Raw genomic sequence first — 21331 nt, forward strand, 5'->3', positions numbered from 1 at the left:
CACACACACACAAACACACACACACACACACACACAGATACTGATCTTTCCACTCTGAAAAGCACTTTAAACTTTTCTCACTGATGCGTTTTCCGTGTCGCTGCAGAAGTGGCTCGGTAATTATATATATTTTTTCCTCTGAAAAAAACATTAAAGCGCTTTATATCAAATATAAAGTGAGGAATATCGGTCTGACACGTGTCCGTGGCAGAGTTTAAGAGTTACAGGAGTAAAAAAAGAGCTTATTGGACTTCCTCGATGGGAAAAAGAAGTGCATGTTCAGCTGTTTGGAGAGAAATAAGTGGACAAGAACAGACTTACAGACCCAGTTAAACGTTTTGATGGAAGATCAACAAGCATTTACACTTTAAGGTTCAATAAATATGACATGCACCTTCTTTACTTCATCTTTGGGTTTGAGTTTGCATCATTTTGGATTTGAATTGCAAAAATGTGTCTCAAATTGCCAAAAGGCGAAACACAAATATGCATTTTATCATCATTTGTGTGCACAATAACACTTTATTGCTACACTATAACTCTGCTAAGTGTTTGTGTTGCTACATTCAGGCCTACAGGTGAATCCTCTGCTGGGCACGACCTGCTCTTCCTCTCTCATGTCCTCCTCTTCCTCTCTCATCCCCTTCTCTTCCTCTCTCGTCACCCTCCTCTTCCCCCTCAGTCTCCTCGTCTCGTGTCAGCTTCTCTTCCCGAGGCAGAGCTTTGATTGACAGATTGTTAAATGTGTAACGGGGGCGGGATGTCTCTGAACAACCGTGAACACCGTCAGCTCCGTCTTTTTTGCAGTGAAACTGTCATTTTACAGATTTGTCCTGTATTATTATGATCAAACACCTTCAATAAAGTGATAACACTCAAAGTTCAAAAAGAGATGAACTGTTATTTTTTTTAAAAATCTGTATTCGTACAATCAAACACCTTCAATAAATGACCGACATTAATTCATATGTGATTTAAGAAAGCGGTAAAAACACTGTAAAAATGATAGTTTTCTATTTAAATTTTTTTTATTATTAGTATGATGCTTAAATTAACAGTTGGGTTGATAATTTACAGATAATCTCTGTCATATACAGAGTTTTGAATATAATAATTAAAAAAAAATATTGTAAAAATTATTTTACGCAAAATTTGGATTTTTTTTTTTACAGTGCAGCTGTAACTTCTTCCTCTTTGCGCCGACACTTGATGCTTATTTCGACTCATTTATATTGAATGTGACAGAGAAAACACTTCAGAATGAAAGTTTTCAGATAAAACAACTCAGATCGAGATGAGCAGATATCTGCAGCTGGGAAAATAGATTTAGATTATTGACGGGCACATGCTGAGCGTGCTAATTGGATTTTTTATTTGTGGGTGGGGGTGGGGGGGCGTATTTAAACTGTAATTTTTAAGCGGGCCGATTGGATTAGCCCAGTTACGACGGCGTGTAAAAAAATAAATAAAATGAAGCGTTTCAATCCTGAGAAATGGAGCAGTGTGCGGAAAACGTGATGCATATTTGACGATGTTTGATCAAATAAGTAATAAATGGTTTTGCTTTCAGCGCGTACGAATCAGAGCGAGAGAGAGAGAGATGCTTTCATCATCACAGCCACTTTACACTCGGGCCATCAGCAGAATATCAAAGCTCTGCATTTGTATTCACAGAAAGAGAGAGAGAGGAGAGAGAGAGAGAGAGAGAGAGAGAGAGAGAGAGAGGCAGGACACAACAGGCTGCTCGTTAGCGATACGCCGGCGATAGCGGCGGTCAACTTCGGGTCAATTGTGTTTGCTCTGAAAGAAAAGTGCGGGCAGTGATCTGACGTAGGGATCTGGACGGGGACACAAAAAAAAAGGGGCGGAGCCCAGAGCAGCGGCGTTTTTTCTCCGTTCAAGTTTAATTTCACACAAACATCGGAGACACGTTTCCATCCGTTACACAGATGGAAATACATAAAAGTCAGCTACGCCTCGTCAATTTTCTTTTGATCCGAACGACGCGGATAAACAGATGCACGCGAGTCGGAGGAGGAGGGATTAGAGGCTCTGCAACGTCTCTGATGAGGATTCTCGAGATATCTGCTCTCATTCTTATTCAGAGGATCTTTATGTTTCTGTTTTTAAAACCTCGACACGGTGAAATACAGTGTTCAAGTGTGAGCTCGACTGCTGCAAGCACTTCAGAGCCAGCCAACAGGGGGCGACTCGTCTGGTTGTATAGAAGTCTATGCTTCATGTGTTACAGCTGCATTATCTCTCCTGACCACCAGGGGGCGACTCCTCTGGTTGTGTAGAAGTCTATGCTTCATGTGTTAAAGCTGCATTCTCTCTCCTGACACCAGGGGCGACTCCTCTGGTTGTATAGAAGTCTATGCTTCATGTGTTAAAGCTGCATTCTCTCTCCTGACACCAGGGGCGACTCCTCTGGTTGTATAGAAGTCTATGCTTCATGTGTTGAAGCTGCATTCAATGTATGTGCAAAAGAAAGATGTGCAAAAATGTAAAGTATGTGCAAAAAATGCACAGTATGTGCACTGTGCCGCCATCGAGGGGTTAAATGCGCCCTGCAGCCCGATGAGGTCGTGATGAGCAGCTCTGGATTCTGACGCGGCGCTGGCTTCCAGCAGTCGTCGTGACCGCTCAGCCTCGACGACGCGGGCGGCCGTGACTCAAAAAATGTGACCTTGCAAGCTTTGACACTCGGCGCCATAACTCCCAACACCCGGCGGCCGGCGGTGCAAACGAGGCCGTAACTCATGCCGGCGCCGTGGCCTCCACACGACACGCACCCGCACAGATGTGCAGGTACTTCGGGAGAAGAGCGATCGCCTGGATCAATATTTAGTCATGGGTAACGCAGGAAGTGTGTTTAGTGCGCGAGCTGCAGAGCGGGCGGCGGGTCGTTGGTCTTTATGAGCGCCACCCGGCTGAGAAGCCCGTAGATCACAGGAGCTCCAAATGCTCTAAATCATCCAATAAATACATGATTATAAATGGACATCATTGGCAAAATAAAACGGTCGCTTCACTTCTCTGTGGGTTTTTGGAGAATGAAACTCAAGACATTTAACCTCGATCTGGTCATTACTTTTTATTTGCAGGAGAAGAAAAAGGTCATCTTCACTTCCGTGTCTTCTGCAGGCAAAAACCTCCAAATACTGCAAGTTGTGCAAAAAGGCTGCGGTCGGTAACACGATTGATTTTTAGGACTTTGAAGCTTTTCTTCATGGTCATGCTTTATTTCTGTGATCCGCTACTGTAACTTCCGATGAGCCTGATCGATGCCTCGCTCTTCAGGGCCTTTGGGAAGGAGGGAAGGGGGGAGGAGGCTAAATCTGTGTCTTTGCTGGCGGGTCAATATTCTCTTTTAATCGTAATTTTTGATGTTTGATCTTTGTTTGATTTTGGGGGGATTGTTTATGGTGCCCCCTGTGGACTAAAGAGGTAGTGTTGGTTCTGCTGCCCCCTGTGGACTAAAGAGGTAGTGTTGGTTCTAGTGCCAGTTTTTTTATTGTATTTTTAAATGTGCCGCAGCTCAAATAGGTTGGAAAACACTAATATAGAAGCATCAGTATTATATTGAGACTTGTTAAAACTCATGACCGGTTCAAAGTAGTAGTAACATTAAAATGAACATCCCTGCATCTCTTGCCTCAGAGTAGCTGTATCTGTGAGGGATAAACTAATCATCTCCCTCCAGACTGACAGGGCCATTCGGCTGGCATAAGATCTACCGTGCGGCGCCTTTTACGGGCGGCAGCAACTGACGGATGAACGGCAGACAAGCAATATGTGATGGGCGGGGCTTTTCTAGATGTACTCAGTTTGAATGGACACGACACCGCCTCGTACCACCGATCCCTTCGTTGGATTTCTTCGCGCTCGAGAGAAGAGAATACGGTCTGATCGATAGCGCTCTCTGTGTGTAAAGGTCTCAGACATTATGACATAATCTATGTGGACAGGTCAATCTTACCGGTGCTCAGCGGGTCGGCGGGTTTGCCGCCGCTGCCGTCACGTCTACTCTTCTTCCAAACTCGAAGCCTGGTTGAGAGCAGCTTGTCGGGATGAATTCACATATAAAGAGACGGGATGTATTTTGATTGACGTACCCGAGACGATCTGATGCTTCACACATGATCGGACAGCCGGAGATGAACAGTGGAGCTGATGTGGAAGTGTCCTTAAACTAGCAACTAGCATTCTTCTTTTAAGGGGCGACTGTCGCTCAGTGGTGAACAGGGTCGTCCTTCAATCAGAGGATCGGCGGTTTGATCCTCGTCAATGTGTCCTTGAGCAAGACACTTAGCCCTAAAATGCTCCCGTAGCTGTGTCTACTGGTGTATGAATGTTAGATGGTGCTTGGTAGCTTCGCTCGTGAGGCGTTTGCTGCATGAGGCTTGTTTTCAATCCAACATTGTGGCATGACATTTTTGTTTCAATGGGCGACAAAGGATGTGTTTCAGGTTTCTCTCAATAGTTTTTTACTTATTTAGACTTCAGACAGGGTGACAGGGTCACTAAGATCCATCAGCAAACAGTCCCATACAGAGAAACCACGTTAAGGTCACAAGGGAAAATGATTTTGTTATGGATTACGTTAGCTTAAATGACTACGTTAGCTTAAATAACTACGTTAGCATTGACTAAGTGTTTCAAACTTGGATCTAGGATAAAATACATTTCCCCTCCAATTGTAATTAAGAGTTCAGTTAACATGTATGGGAACGTACTCCAGCCCCCCCCCCTCCCCCCCCCGACCTGCGACCTCCCCCTCCCCCTCTTCCACAGAGCCCGGGTTGGATCCATATATGATCAATTTGTAAAGGCAATCTGTGCTTTTTTCACACTTCAGTTGCCAGGACTGAAGAATAAACTCTACTCACCAAGACTTTTATGCAAATTATTATCTGTAGTGTAAAAAAATAAGCCCCTCGCAAAAACGGTTGCGAAAAAAAGTAAATAGCCTCCTTCGGCGCCGTCTGCCAGTCGGTCTCACAAGACTAATCAACCGAAGATACAAAAGTTTGCTTTCCTAAGTGCACTGTTCTCTGATGTAATTTGAGATTTCAGTCTTGAAAAACCTTACTTTCTTTGCCCGCCTGACTTCAACCCCGTTCAGCTCCGACGTGTGGAACGAATTCCCGCTGGGAATGTTCAGCGGCATAACGGAGGCTATTTCTACACGGTCCGGCAAAGCTCCTTTGAATCAATTCACGACACGGAGCAGGGAAGCCCGCTCTTATATCGCACTCGTTCAAGTAAGAAAAGATGAAAGATAAGTTCGGGAAAGCCTCTCTCATCTCCATGAGCGGAATCCAGGTGTTACAGGAACCGATGAACAGAAACAAGAAGGAAATAAGTAGTTAGAAGTGTTTAAAACCTGCATTTGTATTAAAATGATGCAACACTGTTCAAACTTCATCTATTCCCGTATCACTGTCTTCCACTGGTCGCCATGCGTTTGCCTACAACTTGATCCAAACTATGTGATTGACTTAGATTTGCTGTATTGGTGTCCATTGTACAACGAAAAAAAACTACAAAAAAAATAACAACTTAAATTTTCAGACAAAATCAAAGCAAAAAAAAACAATTACACATTTTTTTGTTATTTGCTTATATGTTTATGTTTTGTGCTGCAAGGAAAGGTGTTGTGAGTCGCCACCTCAGCATTTATTTCCCGAGTTTTCAAACTTTAAACTTTTCGCTTCTGGTTGCAGAAAAAAAAACAAGATGGCGGCAGCCCAAAACCAAGATGGCGGCGGCCCAAAATGTCAAACTCAAGACTTCAAAATGGCAGTTTGCGAACAAATGAGCGACGCCCAGTTGACTTCATCCACTAATTATATCTGATATATATAATGGCCTCAAGTGATGTCACTTGAGTCGGCCTCAGTTGAAGACGACGAGTTTGAAAGTTAAAAAAATCTAGAGGTGTGCCGTAAAAAAGAAGTGATACTCTGTATCCGGCCTCAGGCTACATTAGCCGCTACTAGCATAACGCACTACAATCTACCACGCAACTATCAGTGGTCATGTTGCATTGTGGGTAATGTAGGCACATGTTTTGACAAGTCTTAAAAAAACAATGATGTCTCACGATTTGGTCCTTTTTTTAAAACTTTGAGTTGGAGGAGTGCAATGCTAAATCTTCTGATTCCTTTCATTTATACAATTAATAAACAGTTCAAAAAATGAACACTATTTTTTTTAAAAAAACACTGTCATGCTTTTCAACTGAAAACCTTCACAGTGAAGGTAATTTAGTGGTGATGCAGAGCGATGGAGATTCATAAAGATTCAGCATCAATATGAGCTCCGGGAGGATTACCATGGTTTTGACCACTGCTCACCCGATGCCAAATGTTTTATTCATCGGTGGAATAAAAGATGGATACCCTTTTCCCATACACATATTTGATCTAGCACACTTCAGCTTTTCAATTAAATCTGAGATGAGGAGTCACAGCGATATATTACGAAAGGCTCGCATGGAGGTATTAACAGATGAAGTGAAAATCCTCTCCTCTTTGTCCTTGGCCCGCATGAAGCCACAATGAATGATTTGGATGCACATTACAAAAAAAAACAAAAAAAAGAGCCATTGAATTCTGACATTTAATCCTTTTTTGTTTTGTAAAAGACTCGGATGTTCTACTTTCAATCTCCGAAACCTCAGAAATTATTCATCAGTTGGAAAATGAGATACTAAATCAGTCATTCGGAACATTACAGCTGCTGCTAACACCGACGTATGGAGCGACAATGTGCCGTGAATGAAAGCACCTCTCGGCTTTACGGAGCTTTAAAAAGTCACTTTCGGGCTTGTTGTTTAACCTGTCTGGCCCACAACTGTACCGTTCTGTTTCACGCTCAGCACTCTCATTGTGTCATATTTACAATGAATAGTGTGTTAACAGCTGCTGTAAACACTCTCAAACAGCAGACACGCTCCATTAGAGGCTAACTTGGTGAACAAAGTGGAGCATTTAGCAGCTAAAGAGACAGAAATTTCCCCTGAGAAGGTGGTGGGGACCAAAAGCGGAGCTAAAAGACGAGGAATATTGGACAAAAAGACTTCTAATGACTCATCCTGTTGCTTATCAACATATCAATTTAAAAGTGATGAAATGTCAATTTTGCCAACGGACAAAAACATCATTCATTGCAGGTTTAATTTTTAAAATACAAGTAGCTATCTATACGTCTGAGTCGAGCACACATGCGGCTTATAACCACAAATGACACAACCATGACTGGTGTTTCTATTCTTACAGTTGATTTTAACGTTGACTCCATCATGCATGTTGCTGTGAATCCACTCGCAGTTGCTTTAAAGATGGCTGCAGCCTCCTACATCGTGTGGGAGGAGAGCACACATATCTATATATATCCATATCAGCCGGTAATGATGAGGAGTATCCAGTGTGTGGTAAACATTTATTTTCGCAGGAGACTCTGAATGCTCCTAAAGCACCGTGATAAGGTAATACATCAACAGCCAGTGAAGAACCTAATTAAGGAGGGTTGTCTATCAACTTAATGTTTGTCTCCTACTTCACTGCCAGCTACACGAGGGTTGTAAATGTCTGTTGCTTTTCCCGCGTTAGCAGATAAGCGGCATGCCGCAGCAATGGAACGAGGTTCAGTATCTAATCAGATGATGAAAACTTGAGGTACAATAACGTCCTCGTGAGTGACGGCCATATTTTACGGTGAATGTCACCAACGCACATCAGTAGCTGTTAACAACGGATGACGGATCGTCAGAAGTTCTGTTCGAGCCCCGCTCGATGGATGGCAACGTCGAGCCGCTTTTGATCTGAAATAGCTCAACTTCTACTCCGTGGATCCCTCGGAAATTTGGTAGAGATGTTCGTGGCACGCGACAGAGTCGTCTGAATGATTTTGGTGAGTCGGATTGAGTCCATCACCCGCTGACATTGGGGGGAAGGCGGGAAAAGGCGGAAAAACGCAAGAAAAGTCAGGGCACACGATGTTTATTGATATATCAATGTTGACTTCTTTTCACATGAAGAACTCAGCGTGGTAGTCAACGTTGATGAAAAGGCGTGATATGACAGGAAAAGGTGAAAAACGCAGGTAAAAGTAGGAAAAAGAAAAAAGGCAGGAAAAGGCTAAAAAACGCAAGAAAAGGCGGGAAAAAGCTATAAAAAAAAAAACGAAGGGCACACAATGTTTATTATATATAAATGTTGACTTCTTGTTTCACATGAGGAACTTAGCTTGGTATTCAACATTTATGAAAAGATTGGTGTTATAAATATCTTTTTCTTTCTAAATCTCAATTAATCCAGAAACCTCTTTTGCAGTTTTGCTGTTCAAGCATTAAACATAGATAATAATAGTACAAAACAACAAACAAACATAACAACGAAGTTAAGCTCAAAGGAAGCTACGAAGAGAAACAGAATTCTGCATTTGATTGCATTTCTGGCGTTTATTTGTTTTGCATTATTATTTTTGACATCAGGCATTCTGATTCTCCGTAATCATCCAGTCTTGGTGTATTTATGTTTGTGAGACCAATAAATCTGTCAAGGGACGTACAGTATGTGATGAGATATGATGCATCTGAAGACCTTACAGTCAGCTCACCTGCTGGTCGTTCCTGCAGGAAAAGGAAGTGAGTCGTCTTCCTGACGATCTGAAGAGTCTCAGAGCGGCAGGAGACGACGACTTTGTTCATTTTCTCTCTGCCTGACTCAAACCTTTGCATCGATAGCCAGATTAAGACCCTTCCTCACAAAGCCTACTGTTCCTGCTGCAGACAACGAGAAGCTCAGTGTCTCTCTGAGAGAACAGGACTTCATGCGTGAGGCAGGAGTACAGACACAAAGAAGTATCTCATTAGATGATGTTGTTTATACTCTAATACATTTCACTCTTTCCAATTACCACTGCAATGCAGAGGATTTATTTTGGGGCAACAAAGAAAACATGGAAAAAAGGATGTTGAGAGAAGGAATGAAGGGAGGGAGGAAGGAACGATGAAAGGAGGGAATGAATACATATATAAAGTGAAAGAAGAAAACAGGATTAGAGCGAAAACAAAACAGAGGGAAGAAAAAGAAAGGAACAAAGAACATTCAAAAGAAAGAAAAGAGACATTGAAAAAACAGAATAAGGAGACACTATTAAACTGGAAAAAGAAAAGAAAAGACAGAACGGTGAAAGAGAGACAGAAAAACGGATGCGACAGAAAAAAACTGACGAAAAAGCCAATAAAAAAAGACAGAATTGACTTGATGGAAGTAAAAGAGAAAGAAAAAGATCGGGAAGAAGCCAGAACAGAACATATAAACACAATGTGCTTGCAGAAAAAGCACACTGTTTAAAGACAGGAGTGTATAAGTAATGATTTGCTGATTTGGTGGTAATAACACAACGGACGCCCCGTGAACATCGCATTAACCTCTGAGCGCCGCAATGGAGTTCCTCTGTGGGCGGTTCATTGCAATCTGCCGGCACATGTTCATTATTGACGGGGAGACGGGAACGGTGGAGCGGGGGTGAAGAGGTCTCCGGAATAAACAGTCCTCCTCCGGAGAGAGCTCCCGGCCATCGAGACCCGAAGGACTCTCATTGCTTCACAATCGTCTTTCCTGTTGCACCCAGAAGTTTAGAGAAGAAACAGGAAATGGAAGAAATGATGACCATTGGATATATAAACACAGTGGCGTCAACCTTTTGTTTGTGGACCGTCGTTTTGAAGCCTCAAGTCCGCCATCTTGGATTACGCCCGTTGCCATGTTGTTTTTTTGCGAACAATGAACAGAAGTGACCATATTTGGATTGTGGAGGAGTAATGTAGAGATACGGATACGTCTCTGGTAGCAGCAGAGACCTGTCAATCACTTTGCAGCCCCGCCCCTAAAGCATCGCCTGCATTATGGTCTGTTTGACTCTAAATGACCATAATTTACTAAATAAACATCATGCTGTATTGAATATCGCTCCCTGGTGGTCAAGAGAGAGAATGCCACTTTAACACATGATGCAAAGACTTCTATACAACCAGATGAGTTGCCCCCTGGTGGTCAGGAGAGATAATGCAGGTTTTAAGACGATTCCTCATCGCCTTCACCCTGAACCGAAGGTTTCCGCCTGTTGACGACACTGCGTTATGTGTGAAGTGTTTATCCTCACAACAACAGAAACAACAAGGAGTCGGTTCTTAGCTGTCACATGACCTGCAGTTTTAGACTGGATCCACCAAAGCTGCCACTGCCTTTGTAAGCGACACGACATCTGATCTAATTTGCGATTCGAGCAGGAGAGAAACCCTCCGCCTCGCTGCCGCTGCCCTCTTCTCCGCCACTCTTAAAAGGCCAAACTCTTTGTGCCAAAGTCCTCACGCTGCTCTTCATTAGAGATCCCTTCTGAGCCAGTGATTAGTGCCTATGGGTGCTGCAAAGACTTAGTGAATGGGCCAGAATGTAGATTTACAAAGTGTGGGTGAGAATATTTAATTTTCTAGTGGCGGGGCTCAATGGATGGTAATGACAATCTGTCTTCAGTCCACACTGAAATGTTTTCATCCACAATTAGATGTTGTGCAGACATTCATGTTTCCCTATTGACGTTTGTGATTCTCTGACTTTTCTTGTATTTGTGGTTTTCAGTGTGATATCTATATTATTTAACGCTATATGAGCTCATAGAATGTGAAAGTCCTGGAGGAATTGAATCAGCCCGCATTCCTCAACAGCTCGTGATTATGAATCATCCGACGTGAGCGAGATTTAAAATACATTTTGGATAGAAAATGCCAAACTCACAATGTTGTGAAAAGTGCAAGCGTCATCAGAGAAAAAAATGTGCAAAGCAGAGGATTCATTGTCGGAGCGGCTGACAACAAAAAGATGTTGACCGCTAGAATCCGTCCTACTTATGGGTACGAAATGAGTTAAAACGTGAAAAAGAAAAAAGTGAAACGTTATAATCAATGAGTCATGTTGAGGAGTTTCCGGAATTACAAAATTATTCAAATATAACGATCTTTTTTTAAAAATGTACTCCATTGTTTCTCTTCTCACAAGGGTTTGGAGTACTTTAGCCGTTTTAAATGTATTAAATCGGTCCTGTGGATGATGATCTAGATTTTGAGTTTTCTTTTTAAAACGCACTTCCTCATTTCTATGAAGTCAGCGGGCAGGAGCCCTGGAGGTATCATCAGGTTAAGGCTGAACTTTGCTCTCTGCGCTAAATTTCACCAACAACTTTGTGGATTATAGCATTTATGATCATTATGACGTCCATATTTCTGACACCTAACGCGTTGTGAAGGATCTCCTGGACCCGTTTCTGAGCAAAAAGCGCTTCAAAGGGAACTCCTGCTGGCGTTAGACGCCGGTTTACAACTGACTAATGGTGGCCTGTCGGCTTGGGTAGTGCAATATTCATCAGGCGTGTGATGTCAGAAAGGATTAATTCATGGTTCTGATCAAAAAAAGTTTACATTCTCTGTTATAGGGTGTCAATTATAGATGTGAACATAAGATAAGATTTATAATTCATGGCGGTTGTCCGCCCAACTGGGTGCTGGAGAAACGAGGCGTGCTGAGAACGGGAGACTAAAAACAACATGAAAAGCGGCACATTCTTATTTTTGTGCGGTTGAGTGACATTTATTGTAACCGCCGACGTCTCAGCCGGGAGCTCTCGCAGCCTCTTGCCTCTCTTTTAAGACGGCTGTGTTTCAGAAACATCGGCGGCTTCACGAAATGTCAAACGGCTCTCGTTTCTCTAAAGTCGTCTTTTGGGTTCTTCGATCGCAGTCACTTTTTCTTCGACCTTTAGGACGAACTTTGGGAAGAACCCTCAAAACACCCTTTTATAAATCAAAGGGTGTTTCCTAAAGTCATTGACAGGAAGAACAAAAAGAAATCTATAAATACCAAGTCTGGTTTCAAACACACACTCTTGGAAATGAAGGCGCCAACCAGAGCCTTATCGAGGTTCTTGACTCCAATAGGTATTGAAATTTTTAGGAGTTCCCGCACTTAATCTGTGATGTGGTTTTAGAAATGTGGGCGGAGCTGGAAGGCTTCAAGAGTCAGAAGAAAAAAAAATGGGTCAAAAGGTACTCAATGGAAGCATTAGTCTGATGAAGATCATTTATTTTGCGGGGAAGCAAACGGTTCTGATTCTGCAGAATCGTTCGTGAAGCGAGGGGCTCACTGTGTCTTCTCTGTCGGTGTCGTGTCTCTTCAGGTGGAATCTGCATCGCTCAGTCACTGAAGATCCCTCACGACCACAAATCCTCCGACTTTGATAAAATCATCCGTCTGCTGCTGGACACTCGGCACGCCCGGGCGGTCATCCTGTTCGCCTCCGACGAGGACATCCGGTAAGTACATTTGAAAAATACTCCTCGAAATAAACACCGTTGATTTTGAATTATTGCAACGACAAATGGACATGCAGTTTGATTTCAATGGACTAAACTGGTTTCTTTCACAGCAGTTTGCTCATGAAAATGTTATTTAAAGTCATAGAAATTAAGTTAAAAGTTATGAAAATTTGGTTAAAACTCATGGAAATTTGGTTTAAAGTCATGGGAATTTGGTTTAAAGTCATGGAAATTTAGGTAAAACTCATGGAAATTTGGTTAAAACTCATAGATATTTGGTTTAAAGTCATGGAAAAGTCATGGAAATTAGGTTAAAAGTCATGGAAATTTAGTTAAAAGTCATGAAAATTTGGTTAAAACTCATGGACATTTGGTTTAAAATCATGGAAATTTGGTTTAAAGTCATGGAAATTTGGTTTAAAGTCATGGAAATTTGGTTAAAACTCATGGAAATTTGGTTAAAAGTCATGGAAATTTGGTTAAAAGTCATAGAAATTTGGTTAAAACTCATGGAAATTTGGTTTAAAGTCATGAAATTTTGGTTTGAAGTCATGGAAATTTGGTTTAAAGTCATGGAAATTTGGTTTAAAGTCATGGAAATTTGGTGAAAAGTCATAGAAATTTGGTAAACGAGTCATGGAAATTTGGTTAAAACTCATGGATATTTGGTTTAAAATCATGGAAATTTGGTTTAAAGTCATGGAAATTTGGTTTAAAGTCATGAAATTTTGGTTTGAAGTCATGGAAATTTGGTTAAAAGTCATGAAATTTTGGTTTGAAGTCATGGAAATTTGGTAAAAAGTCATAGAAATTTGGTGAAAAGTCATGGAAATGAAAATGCGTATGAACCCCGTGCTCTGTGTTTGGATCCCAGGGGCATCCTGAACGCCAGTAAGAGGGCGGACCAGATCGGTCACTTCCTGTGGATCGGCTCCGACAGCTGGGGGGCCAAGAACAGCCCCATCCACCAGCTGGAGGACGCCGCCGTGGGAGCCGTCACCATCCTGCCGAAGAGAGCCACCATCAGCGGTGAGTCCCTTTTTTTTTAGAAATCTTTCACATCCCTGTCACCTTGTTGCTCATTAGTTTCCTGACTTGACTTGTCTTGACTTCCTGACTTGTTCTCATCTCTGGAGCTGACAGACTCTTCACCGTTCCTGGTGACAAAACTGCACAGGACTCGTTTGATGAGGATCATATTCGATACGTTACCAATGGAGGCACCGTCAGGGCTTTTCATCAAAGTTACCCCTCCCTCCTCCGTGTGCACCATTTTTACCTTTTAAAAACCCATCACTCCCTCGGCGGTCAGACTGAGCGATTGTTGTATAAAACTGTAAATTATAGCTTGTTTCATGAAGAGAAAAAGCCCCAAAACTGCTGTATACAAAAGTAAATAAATAAAATAATATAGGAAAAAAGAAAAGAAAATGAGAAATACATTAAAAAAATGATAATAATAATAATTAATTAATCTGACTCTTACGGAACTTGTGTGTCTGTTTAACTCTTACACAATGTGTGGTGTGTGTCTGTCTGACTCTTACAGAACATGTGTGTCTGTCTGACTCTTACAGAACATGTGTGTCTGTCTGACTCTTACAGAACATGTGTGTCTGTCTGACTCTTACAGAACATGTGTGTCTGTCTGACTCTTACAGAACATGTGTGTCTGTTTGACTCTTACAGAACGTGTGTGTCTGTCTGACTCTTACAGGACGTGTGTGTCTGTCTGACTCTTACAGAACGTGTGTGTCTGTTTGACTCTTACAGAACATGTGTGTCTGTCTGACTCTTACAGAACGTTTGTGTCTGTCTGACTCTTACAGAATGTATGTGTCTGTCTGACTCTTACGGAACGTGTGTGTCTGTTTGACTCTTATACGACGCGTGTGTCTGTTTGACTCTTATACGACGCGTGTGTCTGTCTGACTGTTACAGAACGTGTGTGTCTGTCTGACTCTAACAGAGCGCGTGTGTCTGTCTGACTCTAACAGAGCGTGTGTGTCTATTTGACTCTTACAGGACGTGTGTGTCTGTCTGACTCTTACAGATCGTGTGTGTCTGTCTGACTCTCACAGAACCTGTGTGTCTGTTTGACTCTTACAGAACGCGTGTGTCTGTTCGCCTCCTATAGAACATGTGTCTGTTTGACTTACAGGACGTGTGTGTCTGTCCAACTCTAACAGAACGCGCGTGTCTCTTTAACTTACAGGACGTGTGTGTCTGTCCAACTCTAACAGAACGCGCGTGTCTCTTTGACTTACAGAACGCGTGTGTCTGTTTGACTTACAGAACGCGCGTGTCTGTTTGACTCTTACAGGACGCGTGTGTCTGTCCAACTCTTACAGAACGCGTGTGTCTGTTTGCCTCCTATAGAACGTGTGTCAGTTTGACTTACAGAACGCGCGTGTCTGTTTGACTTACAGAACGCGTGTGTCTGTTTGACTCTTACAAAACGCGCGTGTCTGTTTGACCCTTACAGATCGTGTGTGTCTGTCTGACTCTCACAGAACCTGTGTGTCTGTTTGACTCTTACAGAACGCGTGTGTCTGTTCGCCTCCTATAGAACGTGTGTCTGTTTGACTTACAGAACGCGTGTGTCTGTTTGACTCTTACAAAACGCGCGTGTCTGTTTGACCCTTACAGATCGTGTGTGTCTGTCTGACTCTCACAGAACCTGTGTGTCTGTTTGACTCTTACAGAACGCGTGTGTCTGTTCGCCTCCTATAGAACGTGTGTCTGTTTGACTTACAGAACGCGTGTGTCTGTTTGACTCTTACAGAACGCGTGTGTCTGTTTGACTATTACAAAACGCGCGTGTCTGTTTGACTCTTACAGGACGCGTGTGTCTGTTTGACGAGCGCTGTCAGGACATCAGAGGGAACATGTGTTGTGGGGCGGCTGCATCGATATCACGGCCCCGTTTAGCAAACTACAGTCGACTCGCTCTCGCGTCAAACAACAACCGCTGACGGGGACACGGAGCCGCGTTTGTTGTTGCACTTTCTTTTAAAATGAAGATTTCTGACATCAAATAACACTCAAATCCTTTGTGCTCTTGATACACGACGACTGCAGCGAGTTAATGGGAGGCAGCCAAATGACATTTTCTTTTCATGAATCAAAATCCCCCAAACCCCCACGCACACGCAAGAGCAACACACAAAAAGGCCTCGCTAATCGCGTTAACAATGTTTTGTTGCGACATCAATTTCTGCCCTTTTCTTTGCTCCGACAAAACATATTTCACCGACAAGCTGGTGCGCTTTCCGAAGAAAACACGAACCCTGACAGGAGAAGCTCGCTGTGTGTGTGTGTGTGTGTGTGTGTGCTTATGTGTTTGCGTATGTGTGAGTGTGTTTATGTGTGTGTCTGTTTGTGCAAATGTGTTTTTGTCTGTGTTTGTGCTTAAGTGTGTGTGGAAGTGTATACGTGTGTGTGTTTATGTGCGCGTATGTATGTGTGTGTGTGTGTGTTTGTGTGCGTATGTTGTGCTTTTGTGTGCGTATGTTTGTGCATAAGTGTGTGTTTGTGTGCGTATGTGTGTGTGTTTGTGTGCGTATGTGTGTGCGTTTGTGTGCGTATGTGAATATGTGTGTGTTTGTGTGCTTGTGTGTGTGTATGTTTGTGTGCTTGTGTGTGCGTGTTTGTGTGTGTGTATGTGTGCATATTTGTGTGTGTGTTTGTTTGTGTGTGGCGGATAGACTAAAATGGGACGTTATGACTGTATGGTCAGTGTGACATATACACATGTGTGTGTGTGTGTGTGCGTGCGTGCGTGCGTGCGTGCGTGCGTGCGTGCGTGCGTGCGTGCGTGCGTGCGTGCGTGCGTGCGTGCGTGCGTGCGTGCGTGCGTGCGTGCGTGCGTGCGTGCGTGCGTGCGTGTAACCTGGAGGAGGTCGTCAGGTGGCACCAATAAAGATTGTTCCCTTTTGTCGACGCGGCTCTGCGATCCATTTTGTTCCCCCTCGTTTTTTGACAAATGATTCATGAAAACGGTCGTTTCATTTTCCGGCCGTAGAGGCGACGGCAGGGATCGCCGGGCCGTGACGGTCAGTCGGGGTATGAGGGAAGAAGACCTTTTTAATCAGAGGAGAGGAAGAGGAACCCTAACTGGTGGTGGTATTGCCTAAACATAACCAAAGTGTAGATAGTAGAACAACAAGTTACCGTGTGGGAATGTTCCAAAGTGCTGCATCCATTGAACAGACGTCTGACATCACAGACATGAAGCGGCCGGCAGCAGGTTAGTGGTGAGGAAACGTACGCAGTGGGAGGAAGGACTCCTTACTGGTCCAGACCGTTTGTTTCCCTTTGGCTTCAGTCATCACACTGTGTGGTTTCAGATACCTGTCCGTATGTAGAGGAGGAAAAAAACAGCATTTAAAAAGCAGTCTGTTTGATCGGACCGGAGTGCATGTTGTGATATGCAAAACCCGCAATCTGCGTTTGTGGTTTTGATCCAAAGCGGAAGGGTCACAATCCCTTTCATTGTCTTCTCCGACCTCCGAAAACACAGATCCGCCTCGTGTTTGTCATGTGAATGCAAATTAGAGCCGCCTGTCTGAACACAGTAGCCTGTAATTGCTGACAGAGAGAGAGAGAGAGCGAGAAAGAGAGAGACAGAGAGAGAGAGATGATATGAAATTGGAGGATGAAAGTCAGAGGGGAAAAAAAAGACAATTTAAATACCACAAATCAAGGAAAGAAACGGAGGAAAGACAAAAGAGCAAAGATCCAGAAACGGAGCGAGGCAGCCAGAGACGAGGGAGAGGAAGGTGTCGAATTGGTTGACGGTGATGAAGAGGAGGCCGGATGAAGGCTGTGGGAACTTCCCCGCCTTCTGGTAGCGAACAAACGCCCGCTGAGTCGGCGGCCTCCAGCTGAGATGAATCCATTTTCCCAGTCAATTACGCCCTCTAATCCACAAATCTTTTAATAATATCAGGGTGCTGAGAAAGTGCTGAACTCCATCCCAAAACACCTGATTATACCACGCTAATTCCTTCATGTTGTGTTTTTTGAAATACTTGGGTTGAAACATGAACGTACAGAGTCGTTCTGTTCATAACCGGATGGATTCTCTGTCACTAATTCCTGGAACGTAGAAGCTGTGACGGCGGTATCTCTCTCATACCACCTTAAAAGTACGAGTCGTTAAATCACAACCTTAAACAGTGTGATAGTGGTTTTGTAATGGTGTTTTTATGAAAATAACTTGACATGTTATATAAGCACAGAGACACAGTAAGTACCAATAAATAAAATGTGTATGTGCTTAAAGAAAAGAAACGTTACAAACGATGGTTAAAATATTTTTTCGTTTGTCTGTTTAGATGCAATAGCAATAGATAATATACATTATGTTCATGCTTTTCTGTTTTGAATATTAAATGTGGTTAGTTCTAAACCCAAATTTGAGCGAGTACATTTTTTGTTATTATTATATTTACTATGATTTTTCTATTAATCTTTTTATCCGTCTGTTTTTTTCTGTTTTAAATTGTTTATTTAAAAAAAAAAAAAAAATTAAATTTTGAAATAGCAAATGTACATAGCAAATGTTCAATGCAATTTCAAAATGTTTTATCTTTTTGTATTTTTTTCTTCTATTTTTACATTTCTTTTGTAATATTAAAATGTTTTGTTTTTTTTGTTTTGTTCTGTAATTTTAATGTTTTTTTTTTTAACATTTTTTTTGTAATTTTACATTTTAAATTAAAAAAAATTAAAAAATAAGATTTTTTTTATTATTATTTAAATGTACTTTCAGGCTGTACACGTACAAGCTTCTTCTCAAAAGATATTTTTTCTTTCTTTTTCATTTTTATTATTGAAGTGTGTATATATATATATATATATATATATATATATATATATATATATATATATATATATATATGTGTGTGTGTGTGTGTGTGTGTGTTCATACATATATTTTAAGCCGTCCCTCCCAAATTTTCAAACGCGTGGAACCAAACAAACCACATTTTGGAAAAGCAGAAGTCAACTGATCAACCCGTTGGTGCGACTGCACGCGGAGGCGGGAAGAGGAAATGAAGCCGAGAGGCGAGCGAGTCGGTGGATGCCTCCGCCCGCTCGCCTCCACCCTGTTAGAAACACAGAGCTGGTGGGTTTAGCGTGACCGTCTGTACGCCGCAGATACGAGGATTCAGATTCTAATCTGGCTCCTCGTGCTCGAAACATGATCGGTATCCGCCAAGACGGGCGTCCTCCTGCACACATTTGGCCACGGACAAAAACAGGAAGTGGCTGCGAGGCTCAGAGAAAACGCTAATGCGTTATATTAAGCTTGAACGAGAGGCGGGAAAAAAAAAGAAGAGGGTTAATATTACTACGTTCAGGATGTGCAGCATGAACCAAAGCTCTCCATGAAGACATCCAGATGAAACTGATGTTTCAAAATGTGTAGCAGGTGCACTGATGGAGAAAGTCTTCTGGTGTGGAGCAGCAGCGACGGTTGCTTTGTCGGATCAAAGTCTCCTCCTCCCATCTTTTTGTCGTTTGTCAGATTGGTGTTCGGGCTCACAAGAATCCATTATGACAAGCTGCCAGAGAGCGTTCACAGAGGACCAGACAGCTTCTCCAGGAAGCGGACAACCAGAAACCAGACATCTAGAAACACAGATAGCCGGAAATCCAGACATCCAGAAACACAGATACCCGGATACGCAGAAACCCAGACATCCGGACACCCGGACCTCCAGATACCCAGACATCTAGATACACAAATACACAGACAACCGGACACCAGATATTCAGACATCTAGATATCCAGACATCCAGATACCAAGATACTCAGACATCCAGATACCTAGACATCCAAATACCCAGACATCTAGACCTCCAGATATCCAGACATCTAGATACCCAGACATCTAGACCTCCAGATACCCAGACATCTAGATACCCAGACATCTACACCTCCAGATACTCAGACATCTAGACCTACAGATACCCAGATATCTAGATACTCAGACATCTACACCTCCAGATACCCAGACATCTAGACCTACAGATACCCAGACATCTAGATACCCAGACATCTAGACCTCCAGATACCCAGACATCTAGATACACAAATACACAGACAACCGGACACCAGATACCCAGACATCTAGTTATCCATACATCCAGACAGCGATACATTCAAACATCCAGACATCCAGACACCCATACATCCAGATACCAAGATACTCAGACATCCAGACACCCATACATCCAGATACCCAGACAACCAGAAACCAGACACCCAGACATCCAGAAACCAGACACCCAGACATCCAGATATGGGTGTCTGGTGTTTCCTGGAGAACCTGCCTGGTCCTCTGGGAACGCTCTCTGGCAGCTTGTCACAATGGATTCTCGTGTCCGCGCCGTGAGACCGAACACTAATCTGACAAACGGCAAAGAGACGGGAGGAGGAGACGCTGATCCGCTGACACTGATCATGCTAAGCAACCGTCCCTGCTGCTTCACACCAGAAGTCTCTCTCCATCAGTGCACCTGCCATTTCCCTTGGCTCACATTCAACCGTCCCCTTGCTCAACCAGCCTCTGCTCCCTTTTTCCTTCCTCACGTCCTTAAAATCCCCCGGGCAGGAAGCATTGAAGTTTTCCCCTTTTCTTTCCGATGCCATCGTAAGTCCCCAATGGCTTCAATGTACTACGAGGTTCATAGATAGAGCAATAACCTCAAAGTGATTTCTAATGAGAGTACTTTCCAAAAGGTAAGGGACTTTCTGACAGCGACAGAATGAGTGAATCCCAAATGAGACGCTGCCTCCGTTCATGTCAGGAAGAGAGTGAACCTTCTCTCTTCTGTTCAGGAAACCTCCGTCTCTTCTGCTCTTTCTTCTCAAACCGAGGATGAGTCTGCGTTCCTGTCTGCCTGCTGAGCCGCTCACCTCTCACATGTAGAAAAACACCGGCTCGTTCCTCGGAGAGCCGTGAAGATGCTTTTCACCTCTTCTGAAAACCTGTCTGTCAGTGTCATGTGGAGCTAATGGAAGCTAAATGAAGCTAAATGAAGCTAAAGGAAGCTGGAGCTGCTGCATGTGAACTATGAAGTATATTAAAGAAGAGCATCAATGTGTTCTGAACCGCTCTGCTGATCGCCTCCCTGTTGCACTCCTCTTCCTCCTCCACCTCCTCCTCTTCCTCCTCTGCCTCCTTCTCCTCTTCCTCCCCCTCCTCCTCCTCCTCCTCTTCATCCTCCTCCAGGAGAGAGAGAGTTATCTTTGCTTTGCAGACAACCAGAGAAATAAAAACACAAATAGAAAATGATAGAAATTAATCCGGCTGAAACTGGTTTGCTTCCAGAATAATCCCTCGAAAGGGAACAGCGTCCGGGTCACCCAAACTTTTATGTTTCTTTAACTTGTTTGTTTTTTCTCCAAATTCTGAGCCTGAAGTTAAGGAGCGTAAAAATATATATGTTAGCCCGCGAGCGCTATTTAGCCCACAGGCTAATAGCGAGCTTTGCAGACCTGCTTTCCAGTTTCCATCCTGCGTTTCTCACTAGCAGCTAACCAAACCCTCCACAGGGAATAGTCTCCAGCTACAGATTCTTCTTCTTCTACAAGTTAAAGTAGCGCAACCAACTTGACGAGGTGCACACAGCGCCACCTAAAGTACCGGCGTGTGTGGTGCAAATCATTTACTTGCAGAAATGAGCTTCCATAGCTCCCTTATTTCAGTTTCAAGTTTCTTTCTGTGAAGAACAAATCAGCATTGTAGATGAAAAGTGATTTGTTGGTGAAAATAAAGGCGTTACAAATGAAAAGAAGTGCTTTCCAAAATGACCTTTAATACCTTTTAGATGAAACCGTACAAGCAGAGGTTATTTTAAACAGAACAATAAGCGATAGACTCCTGAGAGAAGCATGCTCAGTGCTTATTTCTTTCTTCTTCTATATCTATT

At 42.9% G+C, this 21331-nt stretch overlaps 1 protein-coding gene across 3 annotated transcripts in view; it reads left to right on the plus strand.

Annotated features, from left to right (window-relative positions):
• The window catches only part of grm7 (glutamate metabotropic receptor 7), a 183616-nt gene that overhangs the window by 82261 nt on the left and 80024 nt on the right, over window positions 1-21331 (plus strand). For all 3 annotated transcript variants that reach the window (XM_068594332.1, XM_068594331.1, XM_068594333.1), the window contains exons 3-4: window positions 12247-12382; window positions 13260-13414. In XM_068594332.1, coding sequence (XP_068450433.1) covers window positions 12247-12382; window positions 13260-13414 — 291 coding nt within the window. The remainder of the gene's footprint in view (window positions 1-12246; window positions 12383-13259; window positions 13415-21331) is intronic.

Source organism: Clinocottus analis, unplaced genomic scaffold (genome assembly GCF_023055335.1).
Source record: "Clinocottus analis isolate CAN_PGR_092001 unplaced genomic scaffold, fCliAna1.0.p SCAF_3, whole genome shotgun sequence".
In the NCBI taxonomy this organism is placed as follows: domain Eukaryota; kingdom Metazoa; phylum Chordata; class Actinopteri; order Perciformes; family Cottidae; genus Clinocottus; species Clinocottus analis.